The following is a 23,020-nucleotide window of genomic DNA, read 5'->3' on the forward strand; positions in this document are numbered from 1 at the left end:
GTATATATTAAATCTCTTTGAATAGAAAAAATGCATTTTTGTACATCAAAAAGTCCAAATTATAGAACGGTTGAATGATAAAAACGTATAATGGATATAAAAATAAATACTGTAACTAAACTTCCCATGACAATCTAAGTTTACAGGGATAAAATTAGATAACGAGCTCTACAATGTTGTAAACAAAACGGTTCAAGAAGTAGTATGCTTACCAACATTCCGCTATCATTATACTCCAGTGGAGCTAATTTAGCTGATTTAAAAAAAGTGTAATGTGAATAAAAATTTAAAAATCAATCGCATGAAAAAAATCAGATGAGCTGTTCTTAGAAATGTAGTTGTAGATGAATGTAAAATATTATGCTATATCAAAAAAGACTTTCATGACAATTACTGAAAATTAAGTCCTTAGAAGTGATGATGATAACCTGTTTTAAATGTGTATTAGTGACAACTTAATAGTGTAAATGAGCTTACATATAAAGTATTCTGACTTAATTTTTACTGCAGTGAGATTTCTTTTTCTAGTTATTTTATTTCTTAAAAAAATACATCTTGGGATTAGAGGTAAGTTACATATTAAATATATTTTATTATTAGATTATACTTTAAAATAAATACATTTAAAAATAAACATGTCATTTCATATTTAAACTATTAGTAAAGATTAAAAACCTGGTTAAATTACATGAAGATTAGACTATGAATTTATGTTACACATTGCATCATAGTATTATAATTTTAAAAAACTGATCAAATATCCTTTTATGCTTTAATTGTCTCGTCTCTCTTTCTCTCTCTTCAAAATATGACTTTAGCCAATTACTGAAATGCTACAGTTTCTTTTTTTTATTTTTTAAATATAGTTATTTGCAATATATATATATATATATATATATATATATATATATATATATATATATGTACTCAAAATATTTTTTATCCCTGATAATTTTCGTGAACCACTTTATTAAATAGCTTCAGTGTAAAAAGTCATCTCCATGAATTTGTAATAATTAGGTCTTATTCAAGATGCTGATGTTGTATTTTTTCCCTAATTAATTATTTTTTTAATAAAATAAGTTATGTATGCCTGATAAAATTTCATTCTGTAAGAAGCAGTAGAAATCCACTTGGCTTATTCTGCAGTGCATATAAATAAATATTTCATTCAAATTAGTACGCAATTATGCCACAATACATGATAATGCTAGTTTTAGATATTACTTACGTCTCATGTCAGATCACCTACAATTGTTACAGTTGAGGCTTTAATATATTAACAATTATTATTTATTTACATACATATATTTTTATTACATTTGATAAAAAAATATCAGATTACAAGTATAATGTGTTCAATTGGTACAAGACCTATAACCGGTTGAAATAGTGTATTATAAAGCGGTCTTGCTAATGGTCCGCTTAATGGTGGTAATGATAATAATAAACGACCAAATCTTCCGCTAGATTCTCCACTAATTGTACCTTGTTTCAATGATATGTACCGAGATAATGTTGTTTGTGACTTTTCTTGAATCTCTAATATCGTATGTGCTGTTGTAACATCTTCAGCCAAATCTGTAATTAATAATTAAATTAAATAAATAGGAATGTGTAAAATGAAACAAACTTTTGTTGAAAAACATGGTAATGCATGTTTTATTCAAAGACTTTTAAACGTTATTTCCTAACAAAAGTATCAGCTCTTTCTCTCAGTGTCAAATAAAAACATTTTTTCAAAAACAGTGGTTTAATATTTGAAGTATTAATATAAAACCTTTAAAAGTTATGATTTATTGCAGCGAGGAACAGTAACTGGGATTTATATGGGTTTTGCACGGTGTATGTTTCACTTTGTGATTAACAGGCTTTTTTGGTTGGATTTTGGCTTAATTAACGGTACGGATGGTTGGAAACAGCGGATGATTGATTAAAAGACAAGTGTAATAATTTTTGATTGACGGAAAACGAACAGATTTAATTTTATTCAATTTTTTCTTCATCGGAGGTCAAGTTGACTTATTATGGGATTTCATTAATATTCATGGGAGGAATAGCACTCTACTGGTGTTAAAGTTAATTTCTGGTGATTATTATTGGAGACTTGTGTGCTGGTATTATTTATTGATATAAATAATATTAATATTTGTAGTGTTTTCAATTATAAATAATATAATAGGGTTAGTAACAAAACACAACAAGTAACGTAACGTTATTACTGACATGTATTAGTTACAAGTTGGCGGTATTTTAGCCGCATCGGCAGGAATTAGCCACATCTCTGGAATGGTCAAACTAAGACTGTGCAAGATTACATTTCATTTACACTCATACATATCGTCTTCTGAAGTAATTCCTGAACGTTATTATTCCCGTAGGCTAAATTGGAGGGGAAAAAAGTTAACCCACTGGGTTGCTCTAGTGGTGAATGCCTCTTCGCAAATCACCTGATTTCGAAGTCAAGAGTTCCAATGTTTAAATCCTAGTAAAAGCAGTTATTTTTATACGGATTTGAATGCTAGATTGTGGATACTGGTGTTCTTTGGTGGTTGGGTTTCAATTAACCACACATCTCAGAAATGGTCGACCTGAGACTGTACAAGACTGCACTTCACTTACACTCATACTTTTCATCCTCTGAAGTTATACCTGATGGTGATTCAGGAGGCGAAACAAGAAAAACAAAGGTTAACCTAAGTGTACTGGCGCGCAAGTAATTTACTTCTGCACATAGTGATCAGCTGTTCATTAATTCTAAACAGCTTTTGACACATATTGTTTATACTTTCGACTTAAAAAATTTCTTATAGAGTGCGTAAACAGAATCCGGCGCTGAAGTCAATAATTCAACATGAAATTACATAGCCCGCTCTCACAAGAAGATACAGCGACTCAAAGTACTTAAGAGCCTGCGGGATTGCCTCCGAGGAAGACACAGGCACTAAGAGCTTGTGCTCGGTATCTTCAGAGGAGGAGGATACCTCGCCTGGAAGCCTGGCAGACCTTGCTCAACAACTGGGCATGGCCGGCTGTTACAGCCGGTGTACTGTTATGCACGGTGTAATTGTTACACCACATCCAGAGACTATAACTATACAGACTGGGTTAGCGCCAGCCGCAATCAAGAAGTCACACTCCCCCTACCCTGATGATTAGAGTAGAACAGTTACAGTGAAAGCGAATGGCAGGTCATATACAGATTTACTCTGCATGTGAAGACAGCAGTAACCAGTGAAGAGGCTAGTGATGTACTCTATTGAAAGGGCGACGTGAAGAGCTACATATCAGGATTAAAGGGATGTATAAGGCTGAACAGTTCACCTCAGCTTTTAGTGATAATGCAATGGAAGTACAGTGGACCTTAAGACACGAGCTGGTAGATGGGCAGTTGTCCGTATCAAAGATGTGGAGGCTGATACCTTTGCACATGAAGTCAGAGACGCAATCACACGTAGACTAAGTGAATTTGTCAACATGATTATAGAAAATCTTAACTGTTTTGATTTGGGAAAACTGCTGTAAATATTACAAACAATTTTTTTTTATGAGGACTAATTTATTTGTCATATTTATTTATATATCAAATAAATAAGGGATTTCATTTTAACTATTATCTTTACTCTAGTCTTCGTAAAATTAATATGAAGGACATTTTAATTTTTTCCTATGCATATTTGGTATTTTCAAACGATAAAAAACTGATACAGTCATCAAGCTTTAGATTTTACTATTATTTCTTATTTTTTGATTATATCTTAACATTATCAATACTATCAAATTTTGATGGTAATGCTATACTATTCTCTAAAACGGGAAAAAGGTTTAAGTATGTTACAAATACTTACCTGGTCGACAAAGTAGTAAAGATTCTAACAACGATATTTCCAAAGAATCCAGCTGTAAACTGCGACAAGCAAACAGATGTGATCTTAATAAGTTGTCATCATTACTATTACCTAAAATCGGACTGAGATCTACCGGCCAGTATGAAGCGTGTAATATGAATAAACTCGGCCATGTGTTAGCTAGTATTGCATTTTGTGTAGATCTTTGAAGATTACATAACAGTTCGCTTCTACGTGCTCTTCTTATTACTAGAAGAAGTATTTGAGCAGCGACTTCGTGTTGGATGCTTACTGTAATTAAAAACAAAAAGTTTTTCTGGTTTGGTTGCAAAAGAATGGAACTTTTAACTAGTACCTATTTATTATTATTATAGTAAATGTTTCTGTAAGCTTTCTCATGGTTTTGTTTGTATAAGGGAGAGTGTTAATGAAATTATTTATTTATGTACACCAGGTTACTGAGTAACAGCGCAGTGACATGATATCAACAGTACTCTAGAGAGATGCCAAGTCATCTGTGTGCAAATGGGAAATTAAATAGAACATGTAACTTCTATAGTTATTTTAAGCTAACCTACTATAAAATTTAGTTTTACAATCTATGTTATTTCAGTCACTAACACTGTTTTTTCAGTATTATAAAAAAATATGTTATCAATTTTTTATGAATTAATACTAATGAGAGTGTCACTTGTTTACTCCAGAAAATTTTTTTTTTTATTTCTTTCACTTATACAGAATTAATAATTATTGGAGTAATCCTTATACTAATTATAATATTACTTAACTTAATTTAACATTGTTTTATAATACAATTTAATATTTGTTACTTAACTTAATTATACTTAATTTATATTATTTGTAAAAGATGAAAGATTAGGTGTCTACAAGGGTCTTGCCTGTTTTGTGGCACCATCCCTTTTCTATTAATCTTTTTAGTTAGAGTAAGGGGAAAAATTAAACGGTTTTATCTTATATAGGAGGATTAGTTTTGGTTCAATTCATGATTTACTCTGGCGGAAACTCATATTTTCTGCGGTTAAGTATAGAGAAGATCAATTGTCGTCAAATATTTATGTTTACTAATAAACCTTTCATCCAGTGCTACTCGTTAAGTTATATATGTAAAAAATCTATTACTATGTTAAGACCAATAGTATAAAGCGTTATAATTAATTATATATGTAATCGTAAATCATGTAATTACATGGAACATACTTTCAGCGTCATCAATATTAATTAGCCATCATCTTAGTAGCTTTAAGAAAGCGTTTAGGTTCCTACTGGTCTTTATATGATTAGGAAGTATGTTATACAATCTAATCTAGGAGCAGTACTTAAAAAGAACTTCATATAACTCGTTTTATTTGCTCTGGGTACATATACATTCCTTTTACTTATAAGTTCGTACTCGGTTATCATACTATCTCTATGACCGCTTCTGATAAAGAAAATTTTCATTACTTTATAAACATATAAATAACGTAGCGGTAATATAGACAATTCCCTAAATATTGGCAATTAATGATCCGTAGTTCTTTTCTTACTTATCATTCTAACGAATCTTTTTTGGATTTTGATTATGGTATCTAAATTTGTAACATAAGTTCCTCCCCGACAACTGATGCCGTAGTCTAGTCGATTATGCACAATAGCAAAATAAAGTTTTCTCATGGTTATTTTTGGGGATAGTTTGTTTAAAAAATAAAATATCCTAAGATAGCTTAAATGTTTTTGCTTTAATAGCGCGATATGATTCTTCCAGGTTAGACCACTATCTAACACAACGCCCAAGTATTTACAAATATCATGTTGTTCGATCTCACTACATTCTAAACAGTCGGATTTATTTATCACACATCTTTTACATTTATATTTTATTGTAAGTGGCAATATTATTTTCCCCTTTAAGCAGAAGTTGATATACAAAGTTTTTTCAACGCTCAAGATCATATAATGATTTGAAAAGCATAACCGCAGTGCGTCCAAATCTGATTGCATGTCCACTTCTATCCAGGTGTTGCGGACATAACACAAGGCAGTATCATCTGCAAACGCATATACATTACCTTTAAGCGAGGCCGAACAGACACTATTTACATATATTATGAATAGTATGGCTCCCAATACAGATCCTTGTGGGACCCCATATTGCACCCCAGCAAAGTTACTTAAACACCCTTTTATTCTCATGCACTGTCGCCTGTTGATCAGATAGCTCTCAAACCAATCAAATGAAACTCGGACTTAATATAGCCTTACAAAAAGCAGTCAGGAGATGTGAGATCTGGGGACCTTGGAGGCCATAAGCCCTTGCTTATTATTTGATCATCAAAGAACTCTTGCCGAAAATCCACGGTTTCTGGAGACGTATGGCATGTAGCGCCGTCTTGCTGAAACCAATACCGTTCATGAGGTTCCAGGAGGGACAGAAATTGGCGCACAATATTCCCGTATACTTCACCATTTACTGTCCGTTCGAAGAATACGATGACGAGATATCGCACACCACGCACCAATTTTTTCAAGATGCAAAGATTTGTCTTGTAAAGCGTTAAGATTCTCAACCGCCCAAATTCGACAGTTTTGACTGTTCAAATAACCGTCGAGATGGATCCAAGCTTCGTCACTAAAGAACACTGCGTTTAAAAATTCGATTCCGTTATCGTTTACGAGACCTAAACCGACGGCAATATTGCAATCGCTTGTTTAAATCTGGAGGCTGAAGATCTTGGACTAATCGTACGCGATACGGATACAATTACAATTTTTTAGCGGCTTTCTGAACACTCGAATATGACAAACCGACTTGCGTGGAAAGTTTTCGTAAACTTTTCCGTGGAGAATTGAGCAATCTTGTTTTCACATTCTCTAAACGTCATCTGTCAATCGAGTCGGTCGACCGCTACGTTTTCTATCGCAAACACTACCTGTCTCTCGAAATCGGTTTGCTAGCCCAGAAATTGGACGTTTTTTCTGGCGGAGGAACACCAACAAATTTAATGTGAAATGATTCTTTTACACTCGCATACAATTTCGTAGCAAAATATTGTTCATGAATGAAAACTCGTTGTTCTATGATAAAAGACATTCTGTTCGTAACACGACCGGAAACGGCACAAACGTTTACACAGCTCAAGGAGAATCAACTCACACTGCCGTATCTATACCGGTTGAGTAGCGGTACCAACTTCGTGTCACAAAACAAAATTTCCCTTTCTTAGAAAAAAATTACCAGGCATTAAAAATTGGGTAATAGGACTAAAAAATCACTCTGTATAATTAGAGCAGTACAATAACTTGAACTATATAGTTACAACAAAATCTAAATCTTTGGTTTAGTTTTGACAGAATAAATCTGGTATTAAACATACTACTATTGTTTATCTCCATGAAATTATTTAACTTTAAATTGATTAAATTATAATTTAAAGACTTGATCTTGCTCACCTGATTTAATTTCATAGCATCAAATATTACTTTTGTATTGTTTGGAAAGGTAAGATGATTTTTAAAAGAAGCAGATGTGATAAAAATATTTTGTTGCCTGTAGTAATCCAAAGTGAGGCGGCAGTTAACAAGCTTATAATCTTAATATTTGTAAGCGATTTCGCACAGAATTCATTAAATATTAAATGTTTAGTTGTTATTTTATTTAATAATATAAATATTCATAAAAATAAAGGTGAGAAATTAAAATTCAATTATTTTACATCAGAAATAAACGAATCAAATTTTCTTTGAAATATTCTTTGTTATTGTAGGATATGATTAAAACATTAATAATTTAAATATGACATCTACTGAGAACTTAAGTAATAATAAACATAATACTAGAAGTAAAATACGTGCAATATTTGTATTATGTAAAATATAATGTAAATGACTTGAAGATCTTATTAAGTAATCTTACCTGAAGTACCAGCTGTCATCGATGAAGATTGTTGTGATGTAGTTTTTGATTCTCCTGTAATAATTTCTGATCTCTTTTCCTCTGTTTCTGTTTGAATATTTGTTTGAGGTAATTTTTTTCTATTCGGTTTACGCGGGCCACGTTCTTCTTGTACAGCTGAAAATATACGTTTAATTTTTTCTACAGTAGTGTTATTTTACGTTGATCATAACTCATTAATTCTAGTTCTGGTAATGATTGTTTGCAGTATTAAATTTATTTTTATGAATATTTAATGGATTATCTGGTTTTAATTAACGTTCAATTTTATTAAATATGTACGGTACTGTAATAGATTTGAAATCATTTTGCGGGTGAAGGTTATGTCACTTTCTCACCTTGTCCACCCACCACTTGTATTCTGCAGCAGTGCTGAGCGCATACGACCAATAACATCACCTCATCCATCATTAACTACACATCAGAAATCTAATAATAAGCCTACACACAAATATCCTATTTTCAGTAGATAATTAAATCACAAAAATTGAAATCAAATTTTTCAATAACCCCGCTTAACGTATTTTACGTACACAATTTCATTATAAAGAATTATGTTTTCCCATACATTTCATTACTTTTTGTATTGTTATTGAGTAACCATTATGCACAGAGCCAAATCTTTTATTAAATAAAAATTTGTATAATTATCATTTATATTATTCTTATTTTAAATAGTTGTAATTACTATTTCAAGACTTTGTTATATCATATTTATAACCGCAAATGGAACTTTTGTTTTGCAGTACAATTTTGACCGGTTCAGATTACGATTTTATATTAATCAGACGGGCAATTTCTTTGGCTGATCTTTAATTGTGCGAGTTAATGTAGCAACAAGCAGTCCTCATCTTCAGAAACAATCTAAAAAAAATTATTTATTGGGTATGTAATTATTTAAAAGAACTTGTGCATAGCAAAGCTAACGTCACTATTAACGAGGTTTTTAATTCGACGTAGGAAGTGACCGCAACAATGTGTACTGTATGGGTGCGTTATATACAAAATGTTTGTTGTGAAGGTAATGAAAATGCATTAGCCAAAGGCAAATTATGCGAACATTCTTTTGAATTGCCTCGGAAAAAATTCCTCATACGAGGGTTATTTTTTTTCAAGATCCGATCGGTCAGAAATTAAAAACACAGTGAAAATTTAAAAAAAATTATTTGTAACAAGTACTTACATAGTTACGCTATTTCTCTACATAGTCGCCACTCCGATTTAGTTATTTGTCGTAGCGTGGTACTAACTTTCCAATACCCTCGTCATAAAACTGAGCCGCCTGTGTTTGTTTTCAGCCGTGTTTCTACGCTGGTCTGCAGCTCAATGTCTGTACCAAAATGTTGTCCTTTTAGCCAGCGTTTCACGTGAGCAAAGAGGTGAAAATCGGATGGAGCCAAGTCCGGGCTGTATGGTGGGATCAAACACTTCCCGACGAAAACGCTGCAGTGTGCGGCCGAGCATTGTCATGCTGAAAGACAATGCCTAATGACAACATTCCTCTCTGCTTATTCTGAATTGCCCTTCGTAGATGTTGAAGAGTCACGCAGTATGAGACTGCAGTGATGGTCGTGCCACGTTCCATGAATGCCATCAACAGAACTCCATTCCGGTCCCAGAACACGGTAGTCATACACTTTCTGTTGGAGAAGGATCGCTTGAACTTCATTGGTTTACTGGGAGAATGAGAATGCATCCGCTGTTTGGATTGTTCTTTTGTTTTTTCAGTTTCGAAATGGACCCGTGTCTCGTCCCCTGTGACAATTTTGTTCAAAAAATCTTCTCCTTCATTGTGTAGCGCTGGAGAAACGTCAGGGAGGCGTCCATTCTCATTGTTTTGTGATGGTCGGACAGCATCTTGGGAACCCATCTCGCACACAGTTTGCGGTACTAAAGCCTCTAACTCGCAATGGTGTAGAGAGCTGACCTTGAAATTTCAGGAAACGAATCACCCAATACGGAAATTGTGAACCGACGATTTTCTCGAATCGACTCATCCACTCGCTCAACGAGATCATCGGTTGACACTCGCTTCCTTCTCTGACCGCCTGCATCATGAACTTCTGTACGTCCTGCTTTAATGTTCCTACACCATTGTCGCACTTGGCTGTCGCTCATTGAAGTTTCCCCGTACACATTACTTATTCATCGATGAATTTCAGCCGTACTACACCCCTCAACCTGAAGAAATCTAATTACCGCACGCATTTCACACGTGGCGGGAGATGCTATTGTTGTAGACATGTTTACGTGCTAGCTGCGTGTTCAGAACTAAACGAAGTGACGCGGCGTGATTGAAGGCCATACTAGAGACGCTACGCAACACATATGCGCAAAGGTTCATCCGATTTTTGCGTTGGTTTTTATTTCGCGACCGATCGGACCTTGAAAAAAAATAACCCTTATAATCTGGATAACCGATCTGGACGATTTTAATCAAGATATAGTTAGTCGTTTCAGTAAACATTTACAGTAGAGGAGAGTATCCGACGTACAGAAGAATTATAAAAAGTTTAAAACTTAAAAAAACTTTACTGTGAGTCTGTATTCCAAATGAAAAATTGTAAGAAATTAAGGTTCCACTTTTGTAAGTGCAATGATGGCAGAAAAATTTTGATGGAGAGATCTGACATTGATCTTGCTCCGGTAAAGTTTTTAAGGAAAATGCGTGAAATTAGAACAAATAATTCTCACCCAATAATTTACCTAGTTGAAATGTGGTTAAAGCAAAACCATTTCAGGAAATACATCTGGCAGAATTCAACTACACAGGCTTAAGATTCTGGTTGGAAAATAATCCTGTTTAATTATATGCCACTCTGGTCGCTATGAACTGGGATTTATAAAAGACTGCGCCCTTGTTTTTCAATCGAAGCATATGGGGGATTTCTACCATGAAATGAATGGTAATGTATTGCGAAAATGGTTCCATTTTTAACGTGATTTTGAACTGTCTATGACGTCAGGGGATACCCTATAACAACAGTCAATTATTCATAATCAGTTTTTTTACACACAGAGTGATTCAGGAGGATAGGGCAATACTTTGACAACTCATTCTAGAGGCTAAAAGTAAGAAAAAAGTTCATATAAACATAGGTCCGAAAACGCTTCGTTACAGAGTTATACAGGATAACAAATTTCGCCCGAGTTTCAGTTCCTCCGGGTAAATAAAGAGGTTCTAAAATTCTAGGAAGGTCAATTAAGGGGCAAATTCAATTGTTTCTTATGGTTTTTGAGCTCGGAAATCGAAAAAAATAGGTCCCAGAACAGTATCTCTCTTAGTTTCTAAGATATCCCGTGTAAAACGCCAAAAATAGGGTCAAAAAACACATATTTTTACGTTTCACGTGCAATAACGTTGTTAAATTGGCGATAAATCATACATTTTTTAAAAATAAATTGTAGAGAATTTAATTATAAGAAGATTGATGTAAAATAATGTCAACAGAAAACAAATAAAATTTTAAACATGTCGACTCTTATTACAACGAAAACTTAGAAGAAAATGTTACAAAAAAAGAAAGCAGATGTGTCTAGTAGGTACAATAATTTTAGATCTACGGAAAACAAGTTGGCAACACTGATTTTTCTCATCACAATTTGTTTAAATACTACTCATTGTTATCAGTTAATTGTGGTAATGTGTTAAATAAATAACCTTTCGCTGATCAATCGTGTTTGCAGTATTACGTCGAATTCTTATCGTAAAATTCTCAGAAAACCGTTAAGAAGTGTAATTTTATATTCATTTTACAGTGCATAAAAATCAAGTCTGTTAAAAAAAGTGAAATTCTGTTTAGTTTTGTTTTTAAAAAAATGCCGCTTATATTCACTAATGCCGAATATGCCGACATGATTTTCATCTTTGCAATGGAAGTGCTGCGGCAGCGTTACGGAATATCGTCATAAGTATCCTGGTCGTATTGTACCAAATTGTAAAGTAAAGTCCGTTGGATTATTGTTTGTGGGGATGGTGGAAAAATGAGGTTTACAAGCAAAAAGTAGACGCACGCGATTAACAACTGATTTCTTGCATTCTCAACGCTGCAGCTATAATCAAGGAATACAAAGATACCGTTAGATTGGCAACAAAAAATCTAGTACAACGCGTTGAAAGTACATTGAACACAACGGTGACATTTTTGAAAGTTATTAAACCACATGAAATACTACTTGTAAGCAGCGTTTTATCATTATCATAAAAAAACAGTAAGTATTCTTTCTTCCTCCGGTTATTTTCTACTGTACATAACGAAAAAGTTTTTTCAATCTGTTAAAAATTAATCTGTTTTGTTGTTAATAAGAGTCGACATGTTTAAAATTTTATTTGTTTTCTGTTAACATTATTTACATCAATCTTTTTATAATTAAATTCTCTACAATTTATGTTTAAAAAATGTATGATTTATCGCCAATTTAACAACGGTATTGTACGTCAAACGTAAAAAAATGTGTTTTTGACCCTATTTTTGGCGTTTTACATGGGATATCTTAGAAATACAGTTCTGGGACCTATTTTTTTCGATTTCCCAGCTCAAAAACCATAAGAAACAATTGAATTTGCTCCTTAATTGACCTTCCCAGAATTTCAGAACCTCTTAATTTACCCGGAAGAACTGAAACTCGGGCGAAATCTTTCACTCTGTATAACTCGCTAACGAAACGTTTTCGGACCTATGTTTATATGAACTTTTTTCTTATTTTTAGCCTCTAGAATGAGTTGTCAAAGTATTGACCTATCCTCCTGAATCACTCTGTATATTGGTTAAAAATGGCCTAAGACACACCGTTTTCGAGATACGCCCTTTTCTTATTCAACGAAAGATATGTCTGAGAAATTCCGTTTCTTATGTAAAATATAAATAAAACAACATCAGCTGTCAATAATTAGCTATCATTACTATAAAAAAGTAAAAATCCACCACACCCACTTTCTCTGAAATTAATGATGACTGATAAATGCAAAAAATCATTATTAATTTACAGCGTTAACCGAGCAGCTGTTAGATTATAAAAGCCAACAATGGTTTGGAATAAACCCGTGAATGGAATGTGTTCTAATAAACCCGTGAAAAAAGACCCTCATATTCAATCTTCAAGGAATCATTACTTTCATAGAAAGCAAAATGTGTGAGGTCAGAATATGAGGTTTTTATACTACTCAAAATTTATATATAATAATTAAAATGTACGTATTTAACATACCTGCTGTATTCATATTCACCAAAAAACACTTTTGAAGTCTGCAATAAGGACACCAATTTCTTCTTGCCTTATCTACTGTACATCTACCTGTACCTGCTAAAATAAATACTTTAATTGAAAATTTGTTTTTAAATATGGATGAAAACTACGTACACTTTTTAGCATTTCATATTCTTATAACTTCTAAACCATGAATAGATACAAAGATAATAAAATAGATACAATTTTTTATTTATTTACAATAAATAAAAAATTTTTTTATTGTCGGTTCCGTGAACAGTTAAAATAGATTCTATAATGGAAAATACTATCAATGATTTAGCTTCAGTGCTGGAAAATGTACATACATCATTTTATTTCTTTTTGATCAATATTTCCTGTTTATTTTTTAAATATATATATATAAATTAGTCACATTTCAAAACTTATTTATTTTATAACTGATGTATAGAAGACTATATATGACAAAGTTAAGGCAAAATTATTGGAGACAATTAAAAAAAAATAAATAAATTTCTCAACATTTTAAAAATGTTTGATGCATTTGAATATATAATTATTTTAGATGCTTTTCTATCTTTCACGATTGGTTTTACGGTTTTATCATTTTTTCATCATTGATTGTAGACAGTTTTAGATGTCTATTTTTTGTAATTTGTACAACAAATTTTTAACCAATATTTTTACCTATTTTACAAACTTCAAGTGTGTCATGTATGATATGGTTCTTTTATTATGTTAGTGTAGGGTATCAAGGCTATTGTAGATTTGTAGAAAGCTTGGCATGTTATGCTACTATATAGTGATTTTTGTTCATTTTATGTTTGAAGCGCTGTATTTGTTTCCTGACTCGTAGAATATTGTACAAAAAGAGCAGTAGTTTTTATTTTCAACAACATTTTATTTGGTGATTGCACTCTCTGTGCAGGATATATACGTTCCCGTTTAGATAATAAGTTGTGTCGTCTACTCTTCTGCTCGTCAAACCGTGCTTAAAATGCTGGATGTTGTACATCATACTTTTCTTCGGCTTGCCACAGGTCAAGCCCTGTCGCAAGCTTACTTGTAGACTGTGGTGAACCATCATTCTGGGATAGACGAGACCGGCTTTTGTTATCTTATTTTGGTCGTCTCAAAGGACAGCCAAATCACCCGGCTTTTGATTCGGTTCTTAGAAATTAGAAATAATTATTTAAGAAAATATGAGGACCGTTCACGCTGTACTGCACCTGTAGGTGTCCGTACCCGACGTCTGCTGCAGCATATAAATGTTGACACTCCGTCATTGTTTCCATCATATCCGTGCTCATATCCTCCGTGGAGAATAAACCTTGTAAAATTTACTTTTGACCTTACGACATACGATAAACAATCAACATTACCTATTGTCTTCCGGCAAATGTTTCAGCGTGCTCTCTTTAAGATGAACCCAGACGCGGTGATATACACTGATGGATCGAAACAAAACGATACCGTTGGTTGTGATTTTGTTGTCGATGAAAGAACTTATATGTTTGGCCTACCCGGTATTACGAGTGTGTTCACCGCTGAACTGCTCGCTATAAATAAGATTCTAAATATCATTAACCCTAATTATAGAAACATTCTTATTTGCAGTGACTCGTGTAGTTCTCTCCAGGCGTTAGAAAACTTTTATTCCAAACATCCTATCCTCATTGAAATTTACAACGCAATCGCCGAGTTGAATAATCGCAACACAGAAGTAAGTTTTTACCGGGTCCCTAGCCACGTAGGGATTCCGGGTAATGAACAAGCAGATTACGCTGACAAAGAAACGTGTATTCAGTCTCCTTTTACCACCCGAGTTCCTACCTCTGATTTTATTAATCGTGTAGAACAATCACTGAGAGCAAGGTGGCAAGGCGACTGGAAGACTACCGTCGAAATAAACTCCGGCAGATTAAAGATTCTGCGTTGCCATAGGACTCCTCATGCAGAAAAACTCGACGTGAAGAAGTAGTGCTCTGCCGATTGCGGATAGGACATACGACGGTCACACACAAGTACCTAATGTCAGGAGGATACGCACCTCTATGCACACGATGCAACTTCCGCATGACTGTGCACCTCATACTTATAGACTGCATATGTTATGCGGCGTTGCGTCGTAAATTTAATCTACCCAGAAACATTCGTGGTATCTTGTACAATGATAATGAAATTTGGACCGGATGTTTCTGTTTTTGCGTAGTACTAGGTTATTGAAAAAAGAGTTTTTGATAATTTTTTTTCCTACTTTCAATTTTGATTTTTTTTGGTCTGTCTTTAATTTTATTGTCCGAGTAGGGAGGCTTTTGCACTCCCTATCGGAATTAGTTAAATTTTATATAGTTTCCTTTTCTATTATTTTAGCTTTTATATTTTAAAGACACCATCTGTGATATTAGTTTTGAGTTTTATTTCACTTTTTTTACTTTTGTTTTAATAAATCTTTATTATATATTTTATATTAGTTTTAAGCCTTATTTAGTTTTATTATTTTAGTGTTATTTTACCTTTTTATAAAAAATAAATTCCGGGCGATAATAACGCACATCGTTTTTCGCCCCCCCCCCCAAAAAAAAATGATATATATACAGCTGCTTATTTTATACATTCTTGTTTGTAATTATATTTTTTTTGTTGCAAAACCTAATGTTTTTTCTTTCATTTTTTTTTTACACAAATTAATTGTTTTATTTAATCTCGATACAGAATTTCACGCTAGTGTTTAGCCAATAATTTTGACACTACCAGTGAAAAAATAAAATAAAATATTAATTATTTATTAAATATCAAATGACTCGGTTTCAAAATAATGGTATTCTTTCTTCCAAAACATCTTTAAGAACTAATTAGCAGTGGAGTGATTAGTAATACGATTGCCAGGAATGTTTATTAATTAATTGTTGTTAATGCTTTAGTAGAAAGAATTTCATTTCTTTGAAAATTAATTATTTGGTATTTAAGTATTTTAAATTGACGTCAGGTTTCGTCATTTTGTTCGACAAATAATAATAACATTGATACGATCGTTTGAAAAACGTGAGAGAGGATTATGTTTTAGGTGGTATAGAAACTGATAAATTTTAAGGCAGAACAAACGTTTGATAGTTTCTACTTCTATAGTTTATTTACCGATGCACGTGTAAAATATATTTCTTCTGATTGATCTCTTGAAAAAACATGAACATCCATCGCAACAAAATACTCCGTAATGTTTACCGTATGATTTATCTCCGCATACTCGACAATCCACTGGTACCGGAAGAGTTCTACCTAAATAAAAAGTAAAATAAAGTAATAATTAAATGTTGGACTATGCGTGAAACCAATATGTTTAATTATATGTTTTATATTTGAATTAGTAATTATAGTATAATAATTTCAATCGTGTTAAATCCATTTTTCTAGCGGTAACAAAAGCATATTCATCTATTAATGAATCTACGCTTCTTAAATGTAAACAGTAAGGCAACATCTTTACTGAAGTTTATAAAGTCTAGTACTACTATTGTGTTCGATGAATGTTTTAGGGGTACTGGCCAATTCTTTTCTTATTTAATCTGACCTGGCACAGTTAGACTATCCTTTGTTTTGCTCTCCGCTGAACTTCCGAATGATAACTTAGTTTCAAAAGACGCCTGTGAAAACCACGTGTAACAATTTTTTGACCAAAAACCGCAGAAGTTGTATAGTTGTCGGAAAAATGGCCGAAGGTCATCGAAAAAAAATGGTGCGTATGTGGTCTCGTTATTTTCCAATGATGATAACCGTATCCTCAATTAATAATAATTTTTAGATAACCTTATATATTTTGAAGAACACAATTTTGAAACCTGAATATTTCAATTTTTGTTAAGTGAGGTAACTTGCAAAGGGTGGGGGGGGGACGAAATATGAATCTTTTAGAAATCGAGTTTATTTTTTTCTGATAGAACAAGAAAAAAATGATTTGGTATCGTAATAATTCTATTTATGATAATTTATGGGGCTGGTAGGGTAGTGTCTTGTGAGGAAAACAGTGATTGTTAATTTTTTCTGCAAGTAGGACACAGGTACAAAATGAACGCTTAATATTACGAAATATTTCAATCTTTCCCTAATGTAAATCGGAGGAGGGTCCAAGGGTGTTCAGGTTTTGGAAAAACTTTCAATTTCTGTAACGGTTACATTACGATTCTATAATAATGCTTTCTGTTTAATTGCTGATATCTTGAAAAACAGATTTTAATAAATTAGTACCGCAATAAAATTCAATCTTTTTTCTAAATTTCGTTTCTGAAAACCATAGATTTACCTATTAATAGAGCATGTTTAAGTCAGCGACGAAAATGTTACTTAATGAAGAGTGACGGTCTAGGAATTCGACTGTTGTTTAAGCTTTATAATGTATTTATCTAAATAGATTTATACCATAAATCTTTTTTCAAAACCAATAAATACAACGATAGAAGAATCATTTCGCATCGATCCAGTGGTTCCTGAATTTTATGCAAACATATAGGCTGTTACAGTTTACCTCTGTTATAAGAAATAAATACAAAAAAAAAATCACTAAACTGAATTTTAACGTAAACATCCTAAAAGGTAAAATGTTTGAAGTAAAGATTAAACTGAAACTTAAAGGTCCGTACCGCATTTCATAAGGTGCAGTTCCCTGGTAGTGTAGATAATTAGGTACTTTGTCATTTTACGTCCCCCCCCAACTTTTTCGCTCCCCCTACTTTTTCTCATTTTTTGACATAAAAATTATTAATCTTTTATAATAATCGGTGAAAAAAACATCAGAGAAAACACACTGACATGCTGTTTTATACCGGCCGCTTTAAACATATTAGTCAAGGTTAGCGAGCGTAGGTTAATGACAAGCGAAGCGATAACGGATTGAAAAATGTACCTGAGGGAGGTGTGTGTGCTGATCATTTATTAAAAAGATGGTCCAGGAATGACGGTAGAAACAGAGTCCTCATTTTCAAAAAGAAAGTACAGTGGAGGCAGAATTCTTCTAAATCAGTGGATATTTGGAGGTATTTGCAGAGAAATTATAATTATAATCTAACCAAACAACCTACGCCCACTAACCTTGACTGATTTAACAGTAATGTTTTGATTATTTAAATAATAAATTCAATGAGTATTGCAATTATTTATTTTTTTTATTTACCTCCGGTACAATTATTTATTATTTAAATAATCAAAACGTTACTGCTAATTAGTCAGTGTTAGCGAGCGTAGGTTAAGGTTGGTTAGATAACCAATAATTTACCGGTCTCCGTGGTGCGAATGGTAGCGTCTCGGCCTTTCATCCGAAGGTCCCGGGTTCAAATCTCGGTCAGGCATGGCATTTTCATACACGCTACAAATCATTCATTTCATCCTCTGAAGCAATATATCTAACGGTGGACCCGGAGGTTAAAAATAAAAAAAAAGATAAGCAATAATACTTATATTTTTATATGTAAAATATGATAATTTTGAAAATGTTTAAAATTATCTGAATAAAAAGCATATCAGTGTTTTCTCTAATGTTTTATTAATCGATAAAAAACATGCTATATTAAGTAATTTTTATGAAGAAAGATACGAAAAAAATTGGGAGCGTAAAAAGAAAAAGTATCGATAAAATTAATAGTAAATGACCATATAAGTCGATCTGCCTTAAAGAAATATGTTTGGATAAAATTTAAGTTACAAATATTAGATGCCAGTAAAAAATTCAACGCTAATATTTTGTAAACAGCCTTTTGTTGTTAGATGTACAAAAATTAATTTTAGAAAACGGTAAATATAAAGAAAATCAAATTTATATTAATTTAATAGAAAAAGCCGCTGAAGAAAGTCCCGAATTTTTGTCATATCGTACGTAAATGTATTAAAAATAATTACATTACTGTAAAGTTATGTATATATAAAGTTAATTATAGTGTATAATCTCTTATATAAAAGAGAATGTCCTGACTGATTCACTGACTCGTAATCAACGTACAACCAAAACTATTATAGGTAGAGACTTGAAATTTTCAGGGTACCTTAGTATGTTTATTAGGCGCGCAGTAAGAAAGGATTTTGCGAAATTTTGATTTTAAGGGGTTCAAATCGGTAAAAAACTAAATTTCGTGTTAACAACGCTATCTGTTGGACGTAAAAGCAACATACGCTATACGAAATATTTTACGATTCCATTGCAGTGTTTCCGATATGTGTGTCCTCTATAGACTAAAAAACTACTGGACCGATTTACGCGCGGGGAAGAAGGGTGAAAGGGAAAGATCGGAAAAGGGAAATAGGGAAAAATCGAAAAAGGTAAAATGGAAGAAGGGAAAAATGAAAAAAGGGGAAAATGGGAAAAGGAAATGGAAATGGAAAGGGAAAAGATAAAAAAGAAAAGAGGATGGAGGAAAGGGAAACGGGAGAAAACGGGAAGGAAGAGCGAAGCGAGCCATGACCTTCTGATTCTGACGGGATGCGCAAGTAACCATAGAGCACGAGCGAAGCCGCGATGGGGATGCTAGATTTGGGATTGTAATAAATTTTCTGTTTATCTTTATTGGACTTTTATATTAGACCATTTTAATTCATTCATAAAATGGATTGGTCTAAAAAATTATTGTTCAATTTTTTTATCTTCCTTTTTTGTTTTCCTTTATTTAAGTTTTGGGCATCAATTCATTGTTTATCGTATATTCCTTCAGTATCTTTCATAAAAATTTTTATTTACCGTTTTATCAGGATTTAATGAAAATCTAATTAAAAATTTGTCGATTAAATATTTTTTATCTATAAAAAAATAAGTTTGCTATTAAAAAAACATTGCGAGTGAAGCTACATCTATATTGTTGGCGAAGTCGCGACGGGGTACGCTAGTAAATCGGAAAATAATAGATCGGAAAATAATAGAGATCGGAAAATTATATTTATTACTACAGTAATAAATATAATTTTCCGCTCTCCGTGGCGGAGTGGTAGCGTCTCGGCCTTTCATCTGGAGATCCCGGGTGTGAATCCCGGTCAGGGATGGCATTTTTCACAAACAAAATTCATTTCCCTGTATCATTTTTTCTTTTCCCTAGAAAATTTATTTATCGTCTAGTAACTATAATAGGGTAAACCTGTTGTTATTAGTAAATAAATAAAAAAAACTAATCGTCGTAAATTATTTGTTTAAAAGCTGAATTTCGAAATCGAAGATTCCGAGGTTCAAATCCTAGTATAGGTTAGAGTTACGTTTATACTATTTGAATAGTACACAGTGGATACCGGTGTACTTTGGGGGTTGGATTTCAATTAACCACACATCTCAGGAATGGTCGGTCTGAGTTTATACAAGACTACACCTCAGTTACATGTCATACAAAATCATCCTTAATCTTATTGTGACATGGGAGAGGAGTTGCATATTATTCACTAGTTGAACAGATTGCTTCGTACGCATTAAGAATATTAATAATATAATTAATTTTAAGCATGTGATTAGTTTGTGTAGGTTAAATCGTAGCTTGAATTTTATTTAAAAATATAAACGTGAATTTTGTAGACAGATCTCATGTTAGTTGCGGTTAGGTCTTAAGTACGCTCGCTATGCGTTAATAGCAATGTTCCTTTTTGTCTACATACATACGATAGCCTGTTTACTTGTTTACTGTGTATTGTACGGCGGAATTAGCCGAACGTACACGAATGGTAACGATTCGGTATTAGTTCCACTACTTCATAACGTAGCGACGGTTGAAGTGTTCGGTTTAATCTACGTGTGTTTAATTTGTATGTTAAACTTCAAATTCGATAATTACAAAAACGAAGAACTTAATTTAACGGTTTTGCTTACGCGAGATCCCTTACGAAATACTGTGTGCGTAGTGAAAATAGTCTAGTGGTTATGTTACAATATATGTTATTATTGTTCCTGTTAGTTATCCAATATTTAGTGTTTAATTATTTAAATGCTAATGACTGTTATAGTTGATGCATCTATAAACAAACGATGGGAAAAGAAAAAAATAAAACAAAAAACGAAGAATCTTCTGCAGCTTTTTTAAAAAGTTAAGGTAATAATTTTCACTTGTAAATTTTTTTTTTTATTTTTTATTTTTTTGTAAATGTTTGTTATAGCTACTGTAAATTTCAAATCGATTTCATGTTAATGAAACTAATTTCGGATCTTCTTTTATTAATTCTTCGTCCCTAGATTATTGAGTTCATACATTACTGGAAAGGAGGTCTTTATATGTTAATTGCCCTTCGAAACTCAATCTGTTAGTGCATTTTGAGTATTTCTAAATAAATTTTTTTGTTATAAGAATCTTTTTAAAGAGATGGTCTGTGATCTAGCGAGGTTTATCTGGAAAAAAAGGGAAAGACTTAGTGAAACATTAATTTTTTTTTTGTTTAATGTTTTTCTACTTTATTTTTATGTATCAATAATAATAAATAATCTATGTAGTAATTTACAGTTTAGATTTCTGTATTAAAGACTAGTGTACTTTATTTAATTTGATTTAGGAAGGTTTTTTATGTTTGTGTATATGTACTGTACATTAAATAATTAATTTAAAAACTTTTTACTTACCCATTTTGTTACATCAGAGAAATTTGTAAAAATGCTAATTTTTTATTCTGCGGTTTTCTTTACCTGAAGAAAAGAAAAATAAAAATTAAATTTTTTGTCGAATAATGTGTATGCATTTCAATTTTTAAATAACGATCATCAGTAGTTAACAGGAGAATTAGTAGAAGTAAATGAATATATGGAAAATAAATTAGAGAATTAAAAAAAACTCGACTGCTAAAAAAAGAAAAAACAAAAAAACATTGCTCTTTAATGTAGTTACTAATATATTTTTTTATTTATTTTTTTTTTGTGGGTGAAAAACGCTTTTGCGTTTTCATCGACATATTTAAATGATTATTAAACAGTCGAATACAGATGCATGGCGTTAAGAAACAAGACATTTCATATCACATCCTATTGTTTCGTAGAATGTCTTGATTGTTTGCTTCAAATTTAAAATTACGATATAACGCATAACACAATATGTGGTGTACGTTAGTTGGCAGTCACAGCGAACACAAGCAGGTGCATCGGACTGATTAGTTTGGTGTCCGTGTGTAGGATTAGTATGCCCTATTCATAAACTAATTATTCGTATTAATATAGGATAAATAAAGAACGTGCGGGTGGAAATTTTGTGTATCGTATATAGTATATAGTATAATTTAAAAAAATTTTTAAATGTATTTAAACACACACACATATATATATATATATATATATATATATATATATATATATATATATCTTATGACATTCCTGGTAATGTAATTAAGGATTCCAACGCGGGGTCGTACATCTAAATCGGTTCAGCCGTTGACTTGCTACGGTGGAACAAACGTACACCCTTAATACATTACGCTCCTTTTTGGTTATTCGTGTAATAAATTGAGTATAAACCACAGTATAAAAATAAATTAAAAATATTTTAATCTTTCTAAGGTCTAAATTTATTGTACCAATAAAAACAGCTGTTTTTTAATTGTTAAAATTCGTAAGATCTCTTTTGTTAAGTTTGTTATTAATAAAAGTTGATTTTTTGTTGTTTTTTTTTTTGTTTTTCATACACTTTATTAAATCGATTTTCTCAGAGTAATATTTTCTACAGGTTTTGATAATCAAATTTACGCATTTATTAGTCATTTAACAAAGTTATTCTACTTCAAAACTTTTTTTCCTTATTCCCCTACGCCGGACCCATAATTAAGCATAGAATAGCGTAGGGGGTGTCCTTTCTAGTCTAGCAGCCCTTCCCACTTACCCGCATGGCAGGTCGGATCTTTATTTTATATTATTTTAGTAAGCCATTACTATTAGCAAGCCATCAGAGTACTCCACTTCCTGTGCAGTTTTTTAGGAGTGTTCCTATACGAGGCTATCCAGCTTCCAGTTGTCATTATACAAAAACTACAACAAGAGGTCCCCGATCGCTCATCAAGAACGGCCCACCTCGGTGAACCG

At 32.4% G+C, this 23,020-nt stretch overlaps 1 protein-coding gene across 1 annotated transcript; it reads right to left on the bottom strand.

Moving 5' to 3' along the window:
* Positions 1–1,336: 1,336 nt before the first annotated feature.
* Hr83 (nuclear hormone receptor 83) lies at positions 1,337–21,581 on the bottom strand. The gene is made up of 6 exons (XM_075379408.1): positions 21,578–21,581; positions 16,147–16,287; positions 13,009–13,104; positions 7,762–7,917; positions 3,849–4,139; positions 1,337–1,581 (listed from the first exon to the last, which is right to left on the bottom strand). Exons 1-6 carry the CDS (start codon positions 21,579–21,581, stop codon positions 1,337–1,339), a joined length of 933 nt encoding a protein of 310 aa, XP_075235523.1.
* Positions 21,582–23,020: the final 1,439 nt, after the last annotated feature.

Source organism: Lycorma delicatula, chromosome 12 (genome assembly GCF_047948215.1).
Source record: "Lycorma delicatula isolate Av1 chromosome 12, ASM4794821v1, whole genome shotgun sequence".
Classification (NCBI taxonomy): domain Eukaryota; kingdom Metazoa; phylum Arthropoda; class Insecta; order Hemiptera; family Fulgoridae; genus Lycorma; species Lycorma delicatula.

Coding starts and splice junctions, on each gene's coding strand:
- Hr83 (XM_075379408.1), bottom strand. Junction 13,105..16,146: donor TATATTTTACACGTGCATCG/GTAAATAAACTA, acceptor TATTTATTTTAG/CAGGTACAGGTAGATGTACA. Junction 7,918..13,008: donor GGTGAATATGAATACAGCAG/GTATGTTAAATA, acceptor GTATATTTTCAG/CTGTACAAGAAGAACGTGGC.